General features: G+C 45.6%; 1 protein-coding gene across 3 annotated transcripts in view; it reads right to left on the bottom strand.

Annotated features, from left to right (window-relative positions):
• Window positions 1-11,592: 11,592 nt before the first annotated feature.
• CYRIA (CYFIP related Rac1 interactor A) overlaps window positions 11,593-22,745 on the bottom strand; it is a 99,369-nt gene continuing 88,216 nt past the window's right edge. For 2 of the 3 annotated variants that reach the window (XM_078149223.1, XM_020967432.2), the window contains 3 exons: window positions 21,560-21,686; window positions 19,700-19,770; window positions 11,593-16,392 (listed from right to left, as the gene is read on the bottom strand). In XM_078149223.1, the coding sequence (XP_078005349.1) occupies window positions 16,329-16,392; window positions 19,700-19,770; window positions 21,560-21,686 (262 nt within the window). In that variant the 3' untranslated portion in view covers window positions 11,593-16,328. The remainder of the gene's footprint in view (window positions 16,393-19,699; window positions 19,771-21,559; window positions 21,687-22,745) is intronic. The other variant, XR_013484412.1, reaches the window with a different exon arrangement.

Below are 22,745 nucleotides of genomic sequence, written 5' to 3'. Positions count from 1 at the left end.
TATCGCGTTGATCAATGGTGACATCTGGCAGAACATGGGCTTCTGTTTAGATGCCGCTTTAGAGAGGACGATGGAGGCATTGGCCTTTTTTTTCTTTTCTTTTAACTTGCTTCCACCTTAAGCAAATAGAGCTTTGATGGAGGTGAAATATGATAACCTCCCCCAGCATTTCTGTCTCCCAGCTTTATTGGAATAGAAACAGAAAAGATAATTGGAAAGCGATGATCATTCTGAGAAGGCCAAGGGGAGCAGGAAAATTTCTTCTAGCAGAGGAAGACAACTCCCTGCCAGTGAGATTTCCAAACAAACTTGATAAGGCCCATCAACAGTGAGGATGAGCATGCTGAAGGTCAGCAGAACTGACTTCAAAAGACCTGTTGGCAGAAACCAGAGGCTGTCTGCAAAGGGGCAGCATCCCTGTCACATCAGAGTGCCATGGAATGTCAGAGCTGGGAGGCACCTACGCTCTTTCCGTCCTTCGTTCTCCACAAGGACCAATGACCTCAGGAAGATGATGCCATGACTTACAAGTGAATTGAAGTGAGGAGGGCTGTGCAGAGTCACCAGCCTTGCTCTCTCCTCTGAAGCCATCTGGGTCTAGTGGCAAGACATACATCAGGACAATTGGAGATGGCCCCAGATGAAGTGGGAGGCCTTGGCCTTTTAAAGCTAAATTCTTTCCCAGTTCTCAGTTTGACTGAGGTAGTGCCCATTCAGTGATGAAGGCTAGGTAAGAAATAAGGCAAAAGACAGCCTCTTTTACCTAGTCAAAAAAAAATCCAACTGGGAGGGGAAAACCCTCAGGGTTTCTGGATTAAAAAAGAAACAATTTCTATTTTCACTCATTCTGAGCCATCAGAACCCAAACAATGACCAAGTGAAGCTTGGGCTGGGACCCATTGTTGGCCAAGAAGTGAGAGCCAGAGTGATTTGGGTTTAAGTCACCCACCTTCAATAAGAAATCTAGCCCATAAACCCCAAGATATCTTGCAAGAGGAGGAACCAACAGGAGGATGAGTCTTCCTGACTCTAGGCAAACGAGACAGAAGAAGAGAGGTTGAAGAACTCCTAGAGCATGGAACCCAAAATGTCTGTGGGGGAAGGGACCTTAGCTAGAACACAGAAAGTTAAGTGTCAGGGCTGGATGGGCAGAGGGAATGTATGTCACCAATCAGAGTGTCAATTTGGGAGGAACCTTAGGACTGAAAACACAGGAGTATGAGAGATTGAAGAATTACTGGAACATGAGGCTCATGTTGCCAGAGACGTAAGAGACCTTGGAGAGAGCTCAGACCAAGGAGGGACCTAGAGGATCCACAGGCCAAGGGGACCAGGGACAGATTTCAGAAGATCCATGATCTTGGGTTGGAAGAAAAAAATATATCTTTCTTTCTAACAATAGAACTGGTTTCCTTCATAATCCCACTTGAGCTCCTTAAAGGCAAGGTCTGCCTTTTGCCTCTTTTTGTATCCCCAGGGCTTAGAACAGTGCTGATGTCTAGTAGGAGCTTCACAAAGGTTTATGGACTGACTGTGTTTCATTCTACGAATCTGAATACTTTCTTCTGAAAAGACATCCCTAGGCTTTACTACACTGCTGGGGGGTGGGGCATGACACAAAAAGGTGGAGAACATGGGGACCGCATTGTCTCATCCCTCTCCTACTGACACACTTTAAAGAGGTGGAGCCTGATGACTCCAGAGGAGAAATGACTTCCTCAGAGTCTCTTCTGATCACAAATACATTCCTTGCCCAAGGACTGACACCTCAACACCCCATGGCAGAGGGCAGAGAGCTCTGCCGTCTTCACTAGGGATGAAAGCAGAGATAGAAGGGAGTTGTTGCTCAGGGCGAGGCTATCTCTCAGGTTCTCCATGAAGAGGCAAAGAAAGAACTGGCTGGAATTGGTCTTCATGGGTCCAGAGGCAACAAGAGGCCTTATTCTAGGAAGTGCTGGGCCCCATGCTATGCCCTGTTAATGATGGGCATAATAAGAACAATAGTAAACATTTATGTGGAACTTGAAGTTTGCAAAGTACTTTACACGTATCTCATTTGATCTGCACTACAGCCCAGTCAGGCAGGTGCTCTGATTAAACTCATTTTACAGATGAGGAAACTGAGGCAGACAGAGGTTTAAGTGACTTGCCTAATGTCACACAGCCAGTGAATGCCTAAGGAAGGACTTAAGTCCAAGTCCTTCTGACTCAAAGTACAACATTGTGCCACCTGGTTGCCTCATAGTCACAAATACCATCCTGGTTAGTATTTCTAATTATACCTCGGCATTGCAGGTTGCTATTTCTACTTGTACCTTGCGGTGTATTTTAAATTCTTAAGAAATTTTAAAAGCTCAGTTTATTTTAATATATTTAAGATCTGTATTCTGCTTATTTTTGAAATAACTTGAGGCAACTTGCCAATGAAAACGCAGCGCAAGGTAAGACTTTTTAAGGATGATAATGATTACTAGTAATAGTTCCTCATCAGCAGCACCACTTCAACTCACGTTTCTATAGCCCTTCGAGTTGCCCAGGAGGCTTTGCTCCCCAAAGCCCTGTGAGGTTTCTAAGCGTAAGAGAAATGGATGTTAACGGGATCACACAGCAGTTAAACGGTGTTGGTATTTGACCAGCAGATATCATACCACATCAATGAACTGAACAAGCTGCAGGCATGTGTAAAGCCCCCACTATTGGAGGTGTACATAAATCAGTTGAAAGAACTGGGCACGTTTAGCCTGGAGAGAAGTGTTGTGGGAGGAGCACAGGAGGACAGTGGGCTGAGTCATTGCCTATTCTTCATTGAGACCAAAGTGGTGTAGTGTTAAGTGAACCCCTAAAGTGTCACGGAAAATGTACTTTGTTCTCACTCTATCTTTTAAAGAAATACAGAGTGCCCCAAAAGTCTTAGGGTACTTTTAAGCTTTAATAGCTCCTATTAAATGTATGCCTTTGTAAAAGGCAATTGATGTTAAATTGGTTAAGTCAAACTAGGCTACTAGTCATGGGGAAACACAGGACAGAAACTCTAGCTGATTGTGGTAGAGAAAAGGACCCACCTCCTTGGACTGTCCCTGAAACCCCGAGCAGCCTGGCTCTCGGTGGTTAGGCCAGAGTGTCCTTACCACACAGGGATGCCAAGAGATTCCTTGCCTGGGCACATACATGAAGAAGGGACCATAAACAGCAAAATTTCCCCTAGTTATAATGATGGTAGCAAAACACGGGAAATAAAGTAGATGCCCATATAATCCATGACTAAACAATGCGGCAGCATGGTTTAGAGCAGGGAGTCTTCAACTCTCATGGAACCTTCTTGCTTTGCAACCCTTAAAGCACTACATACTTAGTTCTGTCATATTACAATTACCATTGTTGTTCTTATTCTGATGGACATCTGACTATGACTCTGACTTAGGCTGATTAAGTTCATAAATAGTAGTATCAATAATATCAGAATACTACCTTAAATGCATGAGATAGAATTCACAGGATTATAAAAAGGAGTTATAGCTTAATGAAAATAAAGATTTTTTTTTTCCTATCCAAGTTCAGACAGACAGAACATCTATCTGAAATATGTCCATGCACCTTACATGAAGAATCCTAGGCTGAGAATAGGGTGCCAGACTCAGGGTCAAGAAGACCTGAATTCAAATGCTGCCTCATTCACTTACTACATGGATAACTCCAGGCCAAAAATGTAACCTCTCTTTGCCTCAGTTTCCTAATATGTAAAATGAAGAGATTTGGGATTGTTGATTGTTCAGTTTCCTCCTAGCTCTCAATTCATGATACCGAGAACTATGGAAGTGAGCTGGAGTACTATTACTCTGTAAGAAGTGATGGGCATGAGGGATTTAGAGAAACAGGAAAATGTATAGGAGCTGAATGTATCAAGTAGAACCAAGGGAAGAATATTCAAGTCAGTTAATCAGTAAACATTTATTAAGCACCTACTCTGTGCCAGGCACTGCACTAAGGAGACTGTGATAAGAGAAATGAAAACAAGACTACAAGACAGCCAGACTCTCGGTCATTGCGGTGACTACTCTTGGCTCTGGAAAACAGATTATGGAACCAACTGCCCTCCGCTTGATAGAGAGAAGGAGGACTGCGGATGTGAAATGGTAGCCACACTGTCAGTTGGTTTTTCTTTATTACATGAGAAGGTGCTATGGGGGTGGGAGGAGTCTCCTGTAAATGGCTGTGATGTTAAAAAAAAAAGGGCATTGATAAGATTCAAGGATATGGAAAAGAATCATACAAGATGGTGGGCTGCGGTGAGGGGTGCGTCAATATTGATGAGGCCACAGGTCCATCCAAATCTCGAGTGTGTGCATGGAAAATAAAATGTAAACCTCCTTCCAAAAAATCCCAAATAAAATCCTCCTATAGGAAATAAATATTTGTAAATATAAATAAAGGAACATAATTATTTTAATCAACATATAATAAATAAATAACATTAAATAAATATAAATATTACTTTCTAGTATATCCTTTATCTTTCCCCCTTCAAAGTGAACTCATTGGGGGGGGTGCCCTATATTCTGGAGTGACCTATAAGCAACCCATTGACATAATTTTGTACCTCTATTGGTTTCAAATTTTAATGGGAAGGTGCAGTGAGGATGAGAGCATCTTTCTGGAGGGAGCCAGGTTGGTGCCTATTCGAACTCTTTGTCTGACCATAGAGAAATCATTCTTGGTATCGTGTGACATCATTGACATGGAATCATCCTGGCCTTTTCCCTGTGGGAGATGGATCATTTCAAAAGGTATGACAAAAGACGTGGAAAATAGGATTGACCTCCAAGAGGAGATCTTGAGTGAAGATCAATTACACACTCAGATTTGCAATTTCAAGTGAATCAATTAGAAATATTTGATTGTGACTATAAAGGAGATGAGACAAACAGCATTGAGTCATGGGAGCTCAGAGCCATTAGGCAAATGAAGTCTTTGTTAGCTAATTAACCATTTCATTGTAATGAAATTCATCACTCTGACAAATGATGCTCAGTAAGGACAGTGTTCAGCTTGGAAGATTATTATTTAATCCTTGTCCAAGTGGGAGTACTGAAGATGCTCACCTGTACTGAATCCTGGGTTAGTCAGGACACCATGAGACTCCTCCTTCCCCAAATCTACACGGCTTGACTTAAAGCCAAGAAGACCCAAGTTTACTTCCTGCTTTATATACTTACTGTGCGACCTAAAGTAAATCACTACACCTCTTTCAACCTCAGTTTTCTCATCTGTAAAATGGGGATTGGTGTGAGGATAAGAAGAGATAGCATGCAGAGTGTGTTGTAAACCTTAAAGTGCTAAATAAATGCTGGCTACTATTACTAGAGTTTTCCCTATGAACTCCCTAACTAAAATAGGCAAGAGGGTTTGAGGCAGAAAACACATGGGACTTGGTGTGAAGTGTTATGGGAAAAAGACTCCCATTGAAGTTCTGCTGCCAAAAGCTATCAGGACACAGATTCCAGAGGTTTATATCTAGGCTTTATTAGGATTAATCAAACACAGATTCAGAACTCCACAAAATTCCTCTGAATCAAGATGGGGGTTTTGACAAAGCTTTTTGTAGGGGAAAGATAGGTCACAGAGATGGAGAAATAATTGTGTATTTTAAACATATAGCAATCTTTATGGATTCATAAAAGTCACATGGGCCTAGTCGAACAGAATCATGATCTCACACTTCCTCCAATGTCATTAGGGGTAAACAAACAGAGTTAGATTGATCTAGTAAATAAACCAAGTTATGGATTTAAACACTGAATCTACAAAAATCTATCCTGTAATGTTACAAGGCTATATATATTTTAAAAAAATAATAGTTAATTGAAAGAGGAAGATTTACATGTCACAAAGATAACGAAAGGGTTGGAACCAGGGGTTTCCTTTCACAAATAAAGCAAATTAAATTTGGGATGCTCAAACTCCATTTTGGCTACTTATATTAGGAATATGAAAGATCTTCCCTTAATACTATCATTCCATGAGTCAAGTTTTAGCCAGATGAATTTAATATTAACAGGAAACAGGCTTCAGACAGCCAAATATTCAGGAGAAATGGCCCTGAGCCCTGAATAACAAAAATTAATAAAAGGAAATAAAAAAAAATTCCATAACAAAAGAGATCTTGTTTTCAGTCTTGGCCACATCCCTAATTCTTCGTGAGATCTTATATAAAAGCCACTCCCCCATTCCTTCTTCTGATAACTCGTCTGTAAAATGAGGTTGCTCAAAGCTCCCCCAATCAACCAATCAAATATTCATTAAGCACCTATTATGTGCTAAGAACTTTGCTAGGTGCTAGGGATACAGATGTCAAAAATCAAAAACCAAAAAAAAATTTCCTTCAAAAAACCCAACTCCTTTTTCCAAGAATGATGATGGGTCCAGAGCCCATGCCATATGAAGATAATGTGAAGAAACTGACTAGAGGTATTCAGCCTGGAGAAAAGATGAACTGACATGATAGCTCTCTTCAGGTATTCAAAAACCTATCACACAGAAGAGGGATTAGACCCATAAATGTCGTGGGCAGCTAGGCGGCACAGAGGATAGAGTGCCAGGCTTAAAATCTGGAAGAGTCATCTTTGTGAGGTCAAATCTGGCCTCAGACACCTACTAGCTGTGTGACACTGGACCAGTCATTTAACCTTGTTTGCCTTAGTTTCGTCACCTGTAGAACACAAGCCACAATTTGTATCATTTTATCAAGCATGACCTAGTCACCTACAGCCACCATTTATGTCCCAATAGGAGGTGAGCTCCTTGAAAGGATTAACTGGTCCCTTTTTGTACTTGCACAGCGCCAGACACATCCTTAGAGATTACTTAATGCTGTTTGGATGTACAAATAGACCTGAAAAACTGGTCACTTCTCAGATTCTTCTACGTCTCTAAAATGAGAATTAGAAGCCCTGGATTGGTGCCTTTGCAAAGCTTCTACCTCTATTTACACACCAGCTACTGTTACTCTCAAAAGCACCTATTTTGTTACCCTGTGTTATTCATTCTGTGTTAACTTTGTATCCGATTATGTTGCAGGCCTGAGATCCTTGACTACGACACACATAGAGGCAGCCTCCCCCCATCACTAATTAGAGGTAGAGGAAGACTGGGGTCCAAGGCCCTACACTGCTGCACACAGTGTTTGGCACATCGTGGGCACTCAGCAAAAGCTTGTTGATTCACTGCCCCAAGTGTTGATTTGCACTGATGGAAGTTTCCTCAACAACAATTCCCTATAGTTACTGGTGTAGTAGTAGATGGTTAATCACAAGATCATGAAAAAGAGCAAATGACACCATTTTAAATTTAATTGGGATTATCAACATTTTCTCTGCCACACTCTTAAAACCAGACAGCCAACAAAACCATAAATCAAGCCCTTATTTGTGGGTTCAATGTCTGAGGGGTTTTGTTCCAGCTGGCTCCTGCAGAATTCTGCATGCATCAACAAAGCCACAGGTCTAGATTTTAAAACAAACACACAAAAAGTATAAAGCAGGACCAGGTGCTGTATAAGGTACAGCTGAAAGGGGAAATGAGTAAGCTTGTGAGCTGAAGATGGAAAGGAAAGGTTGGGGCTTACCTTGGCCAGTACTTGTAATATGACTTGTTAGAGAAAGACATGGAGACCACACATTCTGTAGAGTTGGATGTGAAGTGACTGTGGCAGGGAGGGAGACCCTCAGTTCGTAGTCCATCTCAGGATTGATAACGAATTCAGAGGGAGGGCAGAATTCTCCCTGATTTCAGGACAGAAGAGATCCATTGACTCTGTAAGCTCAGATTTCACTTTAATAGCCTCTGGCCTCTTGGTACAGTGCTCAGTGGCTCAGTGCACCCACCCCAGAAGTATTCTGTATTCCCTCTCTCATCTCAGCCTGCTGAATCAAGTCAGATTTCAGAGGGGACAGCTCCAGCAAACAAAACCTGACCCTCTCTCCTCTTGGAGTTTTCCTTGCCCCTGATCTTAAGCTGGCTCCATCAGAATATAAGTCTTTTGTGAATAAGGATTATTTTATTTATTGTATTTGTGTACAAATACACAGTTCTTCACCCATAGTGGGTTCTGAGGGAATTGGAGGACTGGCCAAGTCAGGATTGATGAATAAAAGCAAAGTGTTTAACTGATGAAATCCCCACATGGGCTTGGGGATGCACATGTTGTAAAGAAATGGACTTTTGGTGCGCTGCTGAGTCAGAACAGAGAGGACATTTGTTTTCTTCTGTTAGTTTTTGTACTTCCTTCTTCAACTGGCCAATTGTGTTTTTTAGGGACTTGTTTTCTTCAGTATATTTTTTTCCAACTGGCCAATTGTATTTTTGAAGGACTCTTTTACCTCTCTCATTTGACTATTAAAATCCTTCTTGAGCTCTTCTAAGAAGGCTTTTTGGGCTTCAGACCAGTTCATATTCCCTTTTGTTGTTGCAGATGTGGGTTTGTTGACAATGTTGTCCTCTTCAGAATTTCTGTCTTGATCTTCACTCTTCTCATAATATGAATCTATGGTACGTTTCTTTTTACTCATGGTGTTTCTTTATTCCCTGGCCTTTAAAGAGATTGAGCTCTCCTGCTGGGGAACAGAGGGTACTGACCCAAGCTTCTTGTGTTGGGAGCCTAGGTCTTGGTCACTGGCTTTGCGTTCTGGGGCCTCTTACGCTGGGATTTGGAGGCTGTAGGTTTCTGGCAGCTTACCTTGTGTTGGGCTGGAATCAGCAAGGCTGGAACTTTCAGGCAATTCTAGGTTGCCTGCTTTTCCTTTCCTTTAGCTTTCTTCCGCTCCTTTTAGATGGCTGCTGCAGGATGTTTATCTGCCTGGGGCCCCCTGCAGTGTTGTCTCCCTCGTTCTGCTAATACACTGGGAGATTCCTTTGCAGTGGAGTGCGGAGGCTCCTGGTGGTTTTCTGAGCTGGTTTCCACCGGTTCCCCCGCCCTCACTGAGGCACTCGGAGGTCCAGGTGTTGGTGTTTGCCTGCTCTACCACCTGGGCTTCAGGATTTCTTCAAAATTGGAGGCTTCCTACAGCTCACCTGGTGTGGGGTTGGAATCAGTAAGACCAGGGCTTTAGGAAGCCTTTAGGTTGTTTTCTTCACCTCCTTTCAGATGAATGCTGCAGAGTACTTATCTGCCTGGGGCCCCTTGTTTTTGCTGAGGCACTGAGAGATCCCTTTGCTGGGCTACTGCACTGCTGCTCCTTGTCTTTCTTCTAGTTCAGGTGTTCCAGGGTTTTTTTTTTTCTGGGCTGATATTTTCTGGGTTTTCAGGGGCTGATAGGGGAGAGTGAGAGCGACTACCTTTTCACTCCGCCATCTTGGCTCCCAGAGAGGACATTTGAAAGGCATTTACCAGCATTTCATCTTTCCTGTCCAGTTGGGTTTGAGTGGACAAGCAAGGAGTGCCATGGGCAAGAGATGCTGTAAGCCTCCTGGTTCGGGTGGAGGCCTTGGGCCCTTCTCTTTCTACCTGGGTCTCTACAATCTAGCTTGAGAGTTCATGACCGGCTCTTGCTTCTTTCTGGCTTGTGCCTATTCTTTGCTGTTCCAGGTGGAGGAGTATCAGATCAGCCTTTGGCTTCGTGCAGTTCATGAGTAGGCCAGTAGAGGTCTGGGAGCTGAGGCCATACTAGATTTTGTGAACTGCCAAAAATAGTGAGAATCAAGGTCCTGAGTAACCAGATTGACACGTCTAGAAGTAAGATCAAAGGCGACGAAGAGAGAGCAAGAGGGACATATTTAGAGGTGACTTGGTGGGTAAATGCAATGTGGAAACTGAGTTAAGTTAAAGCCCACTCTCCCCACGCTCGGAAGCATGGTGCAGGAGAGAGTGTGACCCTAGGCACTGGGAAGGAAGTAGATGGACTTGTGCTTTCCCTGTATCTTCTTAGCAAATATCTCTTTGTAAAAGTGAGTTGATGTTAATTGGGTAAGTGAAACTAGGAATCTATGACAATTAATACTGGGGACCAGAATGGAGGCTTGAGGTATTAAATAGCATAGAGAAAAGTCAGCCCACCTCCTCAGGAGCCTCCAATAGCACCTTGAGGGAGAGATAGAGCCTCGCTCAGGAACTTGATTCATCCCTGAGCTGGGAGGAGAATTTTCAGAATTTGTAAAGGCCACCTTAATAAAAGCCTGTTGATTGACTGTGGGCAATTTGCTCGAGAGATGCTGCTCTGTGATGGAAGTAGAGTCAAACTTGGTGTCCCCTGGAGGTCCTGGGTACACAAAGAATCTCAGAGCCAAATATATCCTTAAAAACACCTGGTTCAACCAAATCTGAATCACCCTCCAAGATCTTTGACCAGCAGCCAGCCTCTTCTTGAAGAGCTCCAGTGCTGGGGAGCTCTCCACCCCTCCAGGCAGCCCATTTCACCTTGGGGCAGCTCTCACTCTCAGGAAGTTTTTCTTGAGTTATTTTAGTCGTGTCCAACTCTTTGTGACCCCAATTGGAATTTTCTTGGCAAGGATGATGAAGTATTTTGCCATTTCCTTATCCATCTCATTTTTACAGATGAGGAAACTGAGGTAAACAGGGTTAAGTGACTTGTTCAAGGTGACACAGCTATCAGGTGCCTGCAGTTGGATTTGAACTCAGGTTTTCCTGATTCCAGGCTCAGTGCTCTATCCATGGCACCATCTAGCTGCCCTTACTTCACCCCGTTTCCTTCAACCAATCTTCCTACTTCCTAATAAGGCACATCCTGGGTGCCCTCTCTGGATACCCTTTGCCTTCTCAAAAACGTTCCTAAAATGCAGTGTCCAAAATTAAATTAAGCACAGAACTCCCACTGGGGTCTGACCAGGACAGAGCCTGGCAGTATTATCACCATCTCATTCCCAGAAGCTGGCTTCTTCTTCATGTAACCTCAGATCAAATTTGGTTTTCTGGCTGCCATATTGCATAGCTGACTCCTATGGAGCTTAGGGTCCACCCAGATCTTTTACACGTGGACTAAAGTCTAGCTATTTGGTACTCTTTACCATTTCCCCATTACTTTACATAGTGTAAGGCCCTTGAGAAGAACAACTGTTCAGTAAATGTTTTCTCTACAATGGCCAGTGACACATGGTGGTCAAGGTATGGGATCTGGAATCTCAGGGCCTGGGTCAGGGTCTTGGTTCTTTTACCTTGTAGGAACTCTCCTCTCTAAATATCTTGCGATGGTCTATGTAGCAAGCTCTAGTTCTAGAACCACAAACTATGATTAAATCTACTTTGCCACTGTTCCTGAGTGGGGTGTGTCAACATTCCCTCCTATGGCCCCATTTACCATCCAGTAACTTTCTGGACCAAATGCCCCTCCCGAGCTACCATTTTGCTATATGTGTGTTTCCCCCATTAGAACTTAAGTTTGATGAGCGTAGGGAATTTCTTTACTTTTGTTATTTGTATGCCTGGAGTTCAGGATAATTCAAGTAATTTTCACTTCCATGGACCTCAGTTTTTTCTTCTTTAAAATGGGGGCATTCAATGACCTCTAAGATTTTACCCAGTTCTCAGTCCCCAAAGTGAAGTTACCCCAGGGCTAAACTTTAAAGAAATGAATCCGTGCTCTCTCAGGATATGTACCAAATTTTATTTCATTTTACACTCAAAACTTCTGTACAAAAGGAGAAAGGGCAGGTCAGGAAGGACCATGATTTCTGCAAAAAGTAAATGAGAACCAGGACCCAGGTCTCGTTCACAAGGCGCAGTGCTCTTTATACATACATCTGGCAAAGAACCTTCTAGTGCATTTGGCTCTTAAAGGGAAAGGTCCTGGTTGCATTACTGTCAAATCCATTACAAATTCAGAGCAGCCTAGTTCAAGCCATTTTCAAAAAGGAAGTCAGATCAGTCTACAGCACAAGGCTATTCCCTCCACCCGCTAAGGAGGGGGGCACAGATCCTTGCTATTTTTTTCTTGGGAGGGGGGGAGCGGGGAAGGGCAGGGGGGGAGGGGAAGAAGATGAAATATTTCTATTCCAACTCCAGCAACACATTCTTCCTTCTCAGACTCTTCCAGCTACAGATTGGCACCACCTTGAGGTCATGGGCAAAACTGGCAGTGGTGGATGAAGGTGGAGATAGAAACTTGGTTCAATGGAAATCTAAAAGTTCTTGTCCCAGGACCCTGGAATCCTATTTCTTAATCTCCCATCTCTCTGGTGGTCCAGGCCACCGGGGTTGGGAGAGGTATGGGTCTGAAGTCAGAATACTTGGTTTTGAATCCCGATCTGTTCCTTACCATCTGTGTGATCTTGGATAAGTCCCTTCCCTTCTCTGGGACTCAGTTTCCTCCTCTGTAAAAGGAGCCCCAGTGAAAAGTCCTACTTTGTGCTTAGCATTTCACCTACAACCATAACTGTGTCTGGGTCTCTTGACTGTCCAAGGACCCCCGGCTGGCTCTAGAGGCTCCAACCCCATGAGGCCACAGAGAATGACAAAAGCCCACCATCCACATTGGTCACGCTTTCCATATCACAGCACTTGTGACCTTCAGGGATCACAGACGGGTATTTCCATGTAGCCTAACAGTTCCAGAGATCACAGTTCACACTCTTGTTTTCCAGAATTAGTTGTGTTACAACTGTATTGACTAACGGGAAAGGCTCAGGTCCCTTCCACTTCTCAATAGCCTAGGATTTATTTGCAAGACTCTTTGGAGAATGCTCATTGGACTGCTATTGCTGTCTGATAGAAGATGAAGGTTGCTTTTCCCTTACTGCCTGGCACCTGAGTTCAGCAAAGATACTTGAACTGGTTCTGTTCAATCTTATCATCACTGGTTTGGGTGAAGGCACAGATGGTAGTGGGAAAAGCGCTGCATTTGGAGTTAGGAGACCTTAACATACTTGGGCCTCAGTTTTGTTATCTGTAAAATGGGGAGGGTTGGCCCAGATGGACTCTGAGGGGTCCTGGACCCTAGATGTGTGATGCTCTGAGCCCAGGCCATCCCCTTGTAATCTGTGCAACATTTGGGCCTGTTTGTGGTGCAGGGTAGAGGTCATGTTGGCACATTCCTCAGATGTCTCCATCCCAGCTCTAAATTCGATTACACTTATCAGATTTTCAGATGTCATAAGGCAGGGAGGGCCAGCTAACACCATGAAGGAAAAGAACCAGGGTGCCAAAATATCTCAACAGGATGAATGAATGATGAGTCAAAGTAATTAAAATGAAATTTAGTGAGGATAAATTTTAAGTCCTCCCCTTAGGTTAAAAAAAACAAAAAACAAAAAAAGACTTCCTAGATGCAGGATGGAGGAAGAATTCACTGAAAAAAAAAGATGGGGGTGGGTGGGGTGGGATGGAGCTTGGGATCAGTGGACGGAAGCTCAAGAAGGCCCACCATGAAAGTCGGTGGCTCAGACCCCGAGCTGGGGTGGTTTGTAAGGGCCTGGCAGCTTCCAGGCCCCAGCTGTCCTCTTGTGCTGCCTTCGGGCGCCACCTTTTAGAAAAGACCCTGATTAGCTGGGAAGCTTCCGGGAGGACAATCAAGGTGGATCTGAGATCCAATTAGATCATAGATTTGGAGCTTAAATGGACCTCCCAGGAAGCCTAATCATAAGACCCCACATGGAGAGCTGGACAGGACCTTGGACTTAACTGAGTCCAGCCCCTAATTCTGTGGACTTCCCGGGTCACACTGCTGCTGGCCAGGATTCGAACCTGCTCCCTGTCTCCAGGCCCAGGGCACTCTTTACTGCCCACACAGTCAGAACAACATGTCCGAGGTCACTGAAGGAAATGACGGGCAGACAGCATCCGAGGATCCCACGTTGAGACATGGAAGTGACCCATCCAGTCCAAAACCTCCATTTGAGAGATGAGGAAATGAATGATGGGTGCTGGTAATTAGAGAGCTCTTGCTCCAAGGTTTGCAGAGTGCTTTACACAGATTATTTCACTAGAAACTCCCAACAGCCTTGCAGGCACCATCATCATCCTCATTTTAAAAATGGAGAAGCTGAGAACTTTGGCTAAGTGACTTGCCCAGGGTCACACAACTCATACTCATGTCTTCCTGACTCCAGACCCAGGGCTTTATCAGCTGTGCCACCTAGCTGGGAGTTATGCAGCAGAGCCAGAATCAAAGGCCTCAGACTCTTCAGGATGAAGGCTGTGGACAGAACTGGGGCAGCCAAGCTGGAGAAGCTGAGGGGTGGGGGCGGGGCATGGGGGCTGTCTTCAAGTATTTGAAAGGCTGGCACGTGGAACCAGAATCAGGCTTGCTCTGCTTGGACCCACAGGGAAGAACTTGGATCTTGGAAGCTAAAGATAAGACAGCTCTGGACAATGGAATGTCTTTCCTTGAGAGGCACCTAGATGGCCACCTGTGTGTGTGGGGTCCCAATGGGGGGGGGGGAATGAGACCTCCGGTTCTGTCTGTCCCAGAGGTGCTTGAGTGGTACAGCCAGGAGGATGGCGGGCAAGCTTGTGCCCTGGCTGTGTGGAGGGGGCAGGGCAGGACGGGGTGATGACTCCCAGACTCCAGCACCAAAGGTGTGCATGTCCTCCTGCTCATTCCAAGGGCTGAAGCCAAAGAGAATTAGCTGGAAATTATCTGTGAGAAGAATCCAGCAAACGACCACAAAATGGGCCCGTATCAGGCAGCCACTCGAGAAGCAGAGACCTAGATGGGCCCCCCGCCACGTTCCCCCCTCCATTTCCTACCACATCAATGATCAAAAGCCATTTAAAGGTAACCCATAACACTGGCTCCCATTTCTATGGTGCTTGAAGGTTTGCTAAGCACTGGACAAATACAGTCTGCTTTCCTCTTCCCCATGACCCTGGGAGGCAGGTGCCAGCACTAGTACCCCATTTTACAGATGAAGAAAACGAGTCTGAAAGCGGGAACGTGACTTCTCCATGGCTCCCAAGTACCTGAGGTGGCAGATGAAGCCAGCTGTTCCTGACTCAGAGGCCAGCGCCCAACCTGCCACAGAACATGGCCCTCGCCTCGCTGTTTCAAGTCTCACAACACGCCCAGAGAGCAGTGAGCAGGGGACAGGACCGGGAAGGAGACGGAGCTGTGCACTGCCGCAGAGTGATCTTGAGCAGTCACATTCCCTGCTTTGTGCCTCAGTTTCCTCGTCAGTAAAATGAGAAGGTTCACCAAGATGACATGTCATGTTCTACTTGCTCAAGTCCCACGTGGCTGTCTTAGGCTACGTTCCCGGATGATGCTCATGGGGCCCTGCCGGACCCTCCATCCTCCAGGGAAGTTTTGCCAGATTGTCGTCCACGAGGCAGGAAAGAGGGTTCAGACATAAGGTGGGGTTGGGGGGAAGACTTCTAGGGGTAGATTGAAAGTTAAAAGCATTTCCTGGTGATTACCCTCCGATGAAAACAGAACTGCCTCGAATTATCCAGAACGTTTATCTTGCTGCTCCCCTGAACCCTGGTTTGCGGAGGGCTGAGGATTCCCTCTGGCTCCTCAGCATTGGGGGCCCCTCCCAGAGCCCAACGTGCCTGACCCCCAGAAGAAGATCCTGGCCTGAAGGTGAACCCTCGGGCCTCTTGAGACCCTTCAAAGCAGGATGGATCTGGAGGCACAGAGGGCTCAGCTGAGGCTTCTGAGGGGGGAGGAGAGCAGAGGGGCCTCTGTCATCAAGCAGTATTAACTCCGCATTGCAGCTTGTCTTGATGGTTTGAGAGAGAAAGGCAGAAGAAAAATCCATCGTGCAAATGAGAGAAATTGCTGATGTCAAGGGTCCCCCCCGAGTCCCAGCCAGGAGACAGACCCCACACATGCGCTGTGGGGCCTGCCGAGGAAGAGCGAGCCAGTGCTAATACTTACCAGCTCCCCCGTCTCCACACGTAACTTCTTATTTTTATTTTAATTTTTAAAAAGTGTTTATGGTGAATGTAGTTCCTGTCTCAGGAGAACGTCTGCCTTGCTTTAAGCCCAGCTGAGACAGGAATGAGGCCTAGCTGTGCTTCCACAACTCTATTTCTCTCCCAAAGACAGGGCAATGAGGAAGGGAAGGCTACCACAGAGAGGGAGGGACTTTGGACAGCTGAGGGTCCAGTGAACAGAAAACACAAAGCCTCCCTTCTCCCAGGCTGGTGGGGCTATGGGGCTTGTCTGTCTGAAGGTCAAGGGGAGGGCTGGGGAGGAAATTTATGTCTCACTACGGGTTGCGAGAATCAGTCAGGTTAGGACTGAAGGGCCATATATCTCAATGACAGGAAGGAAATGGTTATGTAAATACACAAGTATTAACATAAATCTGTATTAAATTATGTAAACATATACATCTTCTGAGGTCAGGGCCCCGGTGGGATCCTCAGTGCGGAGAGGCCTCTACTGGAGCATGGCGCGGATCTGTTTGGAGGTCGACTCGTCATTCAGGTGCTTTGTGGTGAACCTGGAGGGGAAAGCAAACGGGAAATAGGAACTGAGGTCCGGAGTTCACAGTCTGCTGCTCTTGAGCCCAGCAAGTGCAGGATCCCAGCATCTCAGTGCCGGACAGGACTCCAGATGCAGCTAGCCCCACCCTTTCATTGGACAGATGGGGCAACTGAGGTTTGGGGAGGTCAAATCAGCCAGGGTCACACACAGAATTTGGATCTGAAAAAGACTTTGAACCCAAGGCCTCTGACTCCTGATATGTCCCCAAGGTGGCACGTTCTGCTTTGGGACCAAAGGTTCAATTACTCAAAAATTTCTCCAAATATATTAGGACCTGATTTGGCCTCTTTGCAACCTCCCCCTAACACTCTTTTTTCTGCCTCACCCCCATGCCCCTCTCCTGGGTTCTTGCTGTCTTGGATTTGTGATCTCAGAAGTGTGGGAAGCTCCCCCAAATGGAAACTCATCAGGAGCTCATCTGCAATGGAGTGAGGACTGTCCCAAAGATCTGCCTTGTGCACCGGAGGCTAGGTGACTTGCCAGGGTCACACAATCAATATGTGTCGGAGACGGGCCTTGAACCTGGGACACCCTGACTCCAAGGTTTGATGTGATAGATTGCCCCTCAAACACTTATTCAGACCAAGGATAGGATTTCTAGGCCACTAAAATGCCTATAGCAGGGGTGTCCTTGACTTGGCTATGTTAGTTTTCCTCTCTGTGCCTCAGTTTCCTTTTTAGTAAGTTAAGGATAGCCAGACCTTAAATTTGCATAATGTTCTAAGGTTTAGAAAGCACTTTTCTCACAACTGCCCTGTGAAATAGGACGTACAATCCATCACTTAATACATAAGCTTTTATTAAGCACCTACTGTATTCTAGGTACTAGGGTGCGTGTCAGGAACATAAATACAAAAAGTGAGACAGTCCTTCCTTCAACTGGCTTATATTCTAATATGCAGGTATGATTATTACCCTTTTATACAGAGAAGGAAGCAAGCTCAGAGGCTAAACAGTTTTCTCAGTATCAATCAGCTGGTCTCTGGTCTCCAAGAGAAGGGCTTTTACTACTACATCCCCATGGAAGCCAATATCAACCTCACAGGGTTAGTATGATCTGACTGAGCTAGGGGAGGGGAAGGTGGTACAGATGTGTGTGTACTCTTGGGAGTCCTGTGGTTTAGCCACTGAGATGGGACCATCTCACCTTCCAAATACAGTCACTGACCTGTGTTAAAACTGACAACTTCCACAGAATAAGCAGTTACCAAAGATCACCCTTTTCTATCATTGATCTCCTGATCCCAGCCTGACAAAGACCCCAGTCTGATTCAGAACTACGTGGGAATGACTATCTGGGTCCTAAGGGGCCCCAAAATGAGGAAGCAGGATGAGGCCCTGATCTCTGGAGTCAGAGGACCTTGGCTAGCACCCCAAGGTTGTCCCTGACAACTTGGGAGATCACTGACCCTGTCTGGGACATGGTTTACTCCTCAGTTAAACAGTGAAGTTGGATCAGATTGACCTTGAGACTCTTTCCAGATAGAGGCCCTGTAAGTCTTTTGAAGAATTTTCCAGACCCTCTATCCCCACAACTCAACAAGGGCCTTTCAAAACAGTAACAATAATGCAAGAATTCTTGGCCAGGAAACTCCTATTGAATTATTTAAGAACCTAAGAGGGCTTCCCTTTGAGGGCTGTCTCCACCAGGGCGGATGCTCCCCAACCCAACCCCCATGAAGGAAGACCATCCCCAATTTGATCTTATGGCCAAAGAAAGAGCATCCTTCATTATGAAATATTGTGCCTCCAACAAGACCTATATCCTGGAGGGAGAAAGGGAAACTTTGGGCCCGGAGACAGGCCTTTGGACTCCAAGTCCTCAATTCTAGGTGAGAACTGGGTTCAAATCCCTTCTCTGCTCCCTGAGTCATCTTGGATAATCAACCAACAAGCATTTATGACATGCTTCCCTGGTGCAGGGTGCAGGGGATACACAGGCAAAGAAAGAAGCAATCCCTGCTTTCAAAGGACTGATGTTCGAACTTGGAGTCCCTGGGTGGGCCGTGTTCCTTCCCCTGTGGAATGAGGGGGTCAACCTCAATGGCCTCTGCAGTGCTTTCTAGTTCTGGGTCTAGGGTTCTCTGCTCTAAGTCACCTCCTGTCTGGGTCTCAGCTTCTTCCTCTGCTCGGAGGGAGCTGGACTGGACATGATCTCAAAGGTCCCAGCTCCACATCGATGATTCCGTGACCTGTGATCTCAGGCATATGCTGGGTTCATTCAGTTGTCATGAAGGGCAAGAAGACTCGGACAGAGAACCAGAAAGATCTGGGTTCGAATGCCACCTTTGAGGTCAGAAGCATGGCCAAGCAGCCTTGAGTTCAGCGTTCTGCCCTGGCCAGAGTATGGCCCACACAAACTGCTTTAGGTGCTGAGTGATTAGTGTAGTGGAGAGAGCCTCATGAAGCCTGGCTCCTCTGCCCTACTTCAATGTATCACCTTGGCCAAGTCATTTGCCCCACGTAGGCCTCAAAATCCTGATTTTAGAAAAGGGATCAGACTAGATTATCCCCAAGCACTTTCTAAGTTCCAACCTCCTACATTCTTACATTTTAAGGTCTTCTAACCCATCTCTGATATTCCATATTCAAAGGCAACTCCTCACTCAGACATCCTGCGAGTGCTCAAGCCATGACTGTGTTCTAAGGTCTCTCAGCTACAACATCCCCTGTTCTGTATTCCCAGACTTCTTATACCTTACAAGTCGTGAAGGTTGGTGCCTGTCCTTTGAAATCATCTTCCGTTCATCCTCTCTGGATCTTGTTTGCATAGAATTGTTTGTTTTCTCCTCTATTAGACTGTGAGCTCCTTGAGAGCAAGGGCTATTTTCTGTCTTTTTCTGAATCCCAAGCACTTAGCACAGTGCCTGGCATATTGTAGATGCTTTGAGATTAGCAATCTTCTCACTTTCCTATTTCTGTTTTTAGAGTTCCACATGGTCTTTGGCACATCGCAAGCCCTCAACAAACACTTTCTCATTTCTGACATTCTCTCATTTCCTCTGACAAATGTCCTTCCCAGCTCTGAAATTCTATGTTCTACGTAAGGCTCCTTCGAGCTAGAACACTTAATGTCCTATGTTCCTTTCATGCTGAGTCATCCTCTCTTTTCTAAGATCCAAAGTTCCTGTAAGACCTAGCATTCTGTGCTCTGAAGCCTCCCCCAAAGTAGACATTGCCTTTTCTACGAGCCGAACCTCCCTCGAGCTTGGACATGTCCGTTCTGAATTCCTTCTCAGCTCTGACACTAATTCCAGGCTTACCTGAGGGCATTCAAGAGGCCTTCCACACTGTCTGGGGGTTGCTCCTTCAGCACTTTGATGCAGCCTTTCATCTAGGAGAAGAAATGTCAGTCAAGCACCCCACAGGTCAGGAAGACAAACATCACATTACGGCAGGTTCACATGACAAAAATCCTATCCAACTGTTGCCTGAACAAAATCACCTCCTTTATTTTTTCGGGGAAGTAAAGGGAGGTCCAAGGAGGGGGAAGGACTTGTCTAAAGTCACATAGATAGGAGGTAACAAAACCTAGGACTCTTGGCCATAGAATTGGAAGCACAGGGTCTCAGCACGCAGAACTACAGAACCCATCTGGGCCAGCCATGAACTAACAAGAATCCTTTTTATAATAAAGCCAAGTCGTGTCTGGCTAGCCTTTGTTTGAAGCTGCCTAGGTGGAACCCACTGCTTCCTGGGTCAACCTTCTGACTAGGAATCCGGGATTCCAACCATTATGCAACACTGCCTTTATATCTGTGGGTCCAGGGTGGGGAATGGAAAAGTCAGGAGAAAAATAGAGCAGCTGCGGGTGGAGAAGAGCTGGCATCTGGGTCAGATTTCCCAGCAAGACCACCCTAGCTTGACCCTCACAAGGGTTTGCATTTTTTACTCCACCTGAAATCCCATGATTAGAGAGCCATCTGGTGGCAAGAAGCCTGCTCTTTTAAACAATGAATGCCACTTGAAGGTTCCTGGGCACACAGTCAATCACACCTTAGAGTGAATTACTTTAATCAGCTTGCTTTCTTCCTAACACCCAGCTGGGACAGGCTGGACTAAGAGATAGGATTTTTGGTTAGGGCAGTAGAGGATATAAGAATGTGAAGGGGTGGCCAAGTTTGGGAGGGCAAGAGAATGCTTGTATGAGGTACCTCTGGGGGCCAAGGAAAAAGGAAGGAGCAGGTGGAGGTAGTGGGGGAGGAGTAGTGCACAGCAAGTTTGGAAAGGCATACTGGGGCCAATTGTCTCATCCTTTACAGCTCTCATATTCATGTTCCCTTTCCCCTTTATGATTCTAGGAAGGGCAGAATCTAGATCAGAAGAACCAAGAACACCTGCAAGTTTTCTAAGTGTTTCACCTGTGAAACATTATCACCAGTGTCCTCCATCCTTCCCTCTCTCTTTTCTCTCTCTGTCTCTATTTGTCTCTGTCTGTCTCTATCTCTTTTCTCTCTCTCCTATCTTCTCTGTTTCTCTGTCTCTCTCCTCTCTCTCTCTCTCTCTCTCTCTCTCTCTCTCTCTCTCTCTCTCTCTCTCTCTCTCTCTCTCTCTCTCTCTCTCTCCTTTTTTCTATTCTTTTTTAATCTTTTTTCTCCCTCCTTTTTTTCCCTTCCTCCCATCTCCTCTCTTGATCACTCTCCATCTCTCCCCTGCTGGGCCAGGAACCCAGTCAATGTGGATTACTTATGAGAAGGGTCTTGCCTTGCCTGTCACCAAACACCATCCATGCCAGCCCAGTGGACTGGATTATCCAGCACATCTGCTTCATGAGGATGTGATGAGCCTCACTACTAGAGGTGACCTTTCCAATCAAATGCTTTCTCTGATCATCTCTTGGAGTTCTAGAAGAATTTGTAGAATTAGCAAGCCCTCAATAAACACTTTCTCATTCTCTGACATTCTTGTTTCCTCTGACAAAGGTTTTTCCTGGCTCTGAAATTCTATGTTCTACGTAAGGCTCTTTCAAGCTAGAACATTCGATGTCCTTGGTTCCTTTCATGCTCAGGTTTCCTCTCTTTTCTAAGACTAGAAGTTCTAACATTCTGTGTTAGACCTGACCACCATGACAGCACCATTGAAAGGCCATTGGCTGAACAAGTCTGCCTCCTCGCAGTCCTTACATCAATCTTGGATGTCTTACAGAAAGCCCCCACTGGGTGCACATGGTCATAGAGAATGATGACGCCGACCATCACCCGCATACAGAAGAGGAGAGTTTCTTCACTGGTGAATCTACTTCGGTACTCTCTGGAACACAGAGCAAATTTTCATCAGCCCAGCTGTGTTTCACCCACAAAGCCCGATGATTCAAATATCCAAACACTGGCTACCTGGGGTCATTAGAATGATCTCACCTGGACCTTCTCAGACCCACCCTGGAGACAAGAAGCCAATAACAAGTCCACTACTGAGCATTTTGCCAAGAATCCATCCTCCTGACCAGGCAGACCAAAAGAGAGCAGATGGGAAATGAAGAAGCAAAGAAACATCTTCCATTTCACCCTGGAGTGGGACTGGGAATTGCCCTCATCCTGCCAATGCCCATTAATTGTGGTTATTTTCTAGTGGGTCCCTCTGGCTGCCCAAGAGTTTGGAGAATAATGACTCTGCTATGGAGGAAGAAGAATCCGGCTCGTTCCAATAGAAGAAGCGGCTGATCCTCAGAAGCAGTTGCTTATCTCCTTGACACACAGACCATGGATCAGGGTAGGAGAAGAGGAGAAGGCATGCAGCCAGCAGGCAGAAAGCCTGAGAACATGGCTTGCATTCCATGTGGTCACTAGGGGCAGGCTGGTGGTCTACATGTCCCAAGTCAAACAGAGATTGGAGAAAACTTCAGATAATATTTTTTGGGGAGGGGAGTAACTTCAAAGCAAAACAAACAACTTTAGTATTAAGAAAAATTTCAGTGTAAATGGTATTGGGCTGTGTGACCACAGGAAAGTCACTTCACCTCTTTAGGACTCAGTTTCCCTCTCTGTAAAATGGGTCAGTAATCCTTGCACTGCGAAACCTCACAGTTTAGTTGTAAAGGAAGGCATTTTGTGTCCCCAGAAACAGGAAGCACTGGCTTGGGAGTCAGGAAAGCTGGGTTCGAATCCCTCCTCAAACACCACCTGTGTTGCCTTGGGGAAGTACTTTGCCTGTCTGGTGTGTAAGAAGATGCAGTTAGACTCGATGACCTCTAAGGTCACTTTTGGCTTTAGATCTAAGATATCATAAACTTCTACATGCTAAAGAAACAAGCATAGCCCTCCATGCCAGAGTCCAAATAAAGTGCCTACCATGTGCCTGGATTTACTCATC

The sequence above is a fragment of the Phascolarctos cinereus genome, unplaced genomic scaffold (assembly GCF_003287225.1).
Source record: "Phascolarctos cinereus isolate Bilbo 61053 unplaced genomic scaffold, phaCin_HiC Scaffold_2;HRSCAF=192, whole genome shotgun sequence".
In the NCBI taxonomy this organism is placed as follows: domain Eukaryota; kingdom Metazoa; phylum Chordata; class Mammalia; order Diprotodontia; family Phascolarctidae; genus Phascolarctos; species Phascolarctos cinereus.
This window is presented reverse-complemented; position numbering and strand designations above follow the sequence as displayed.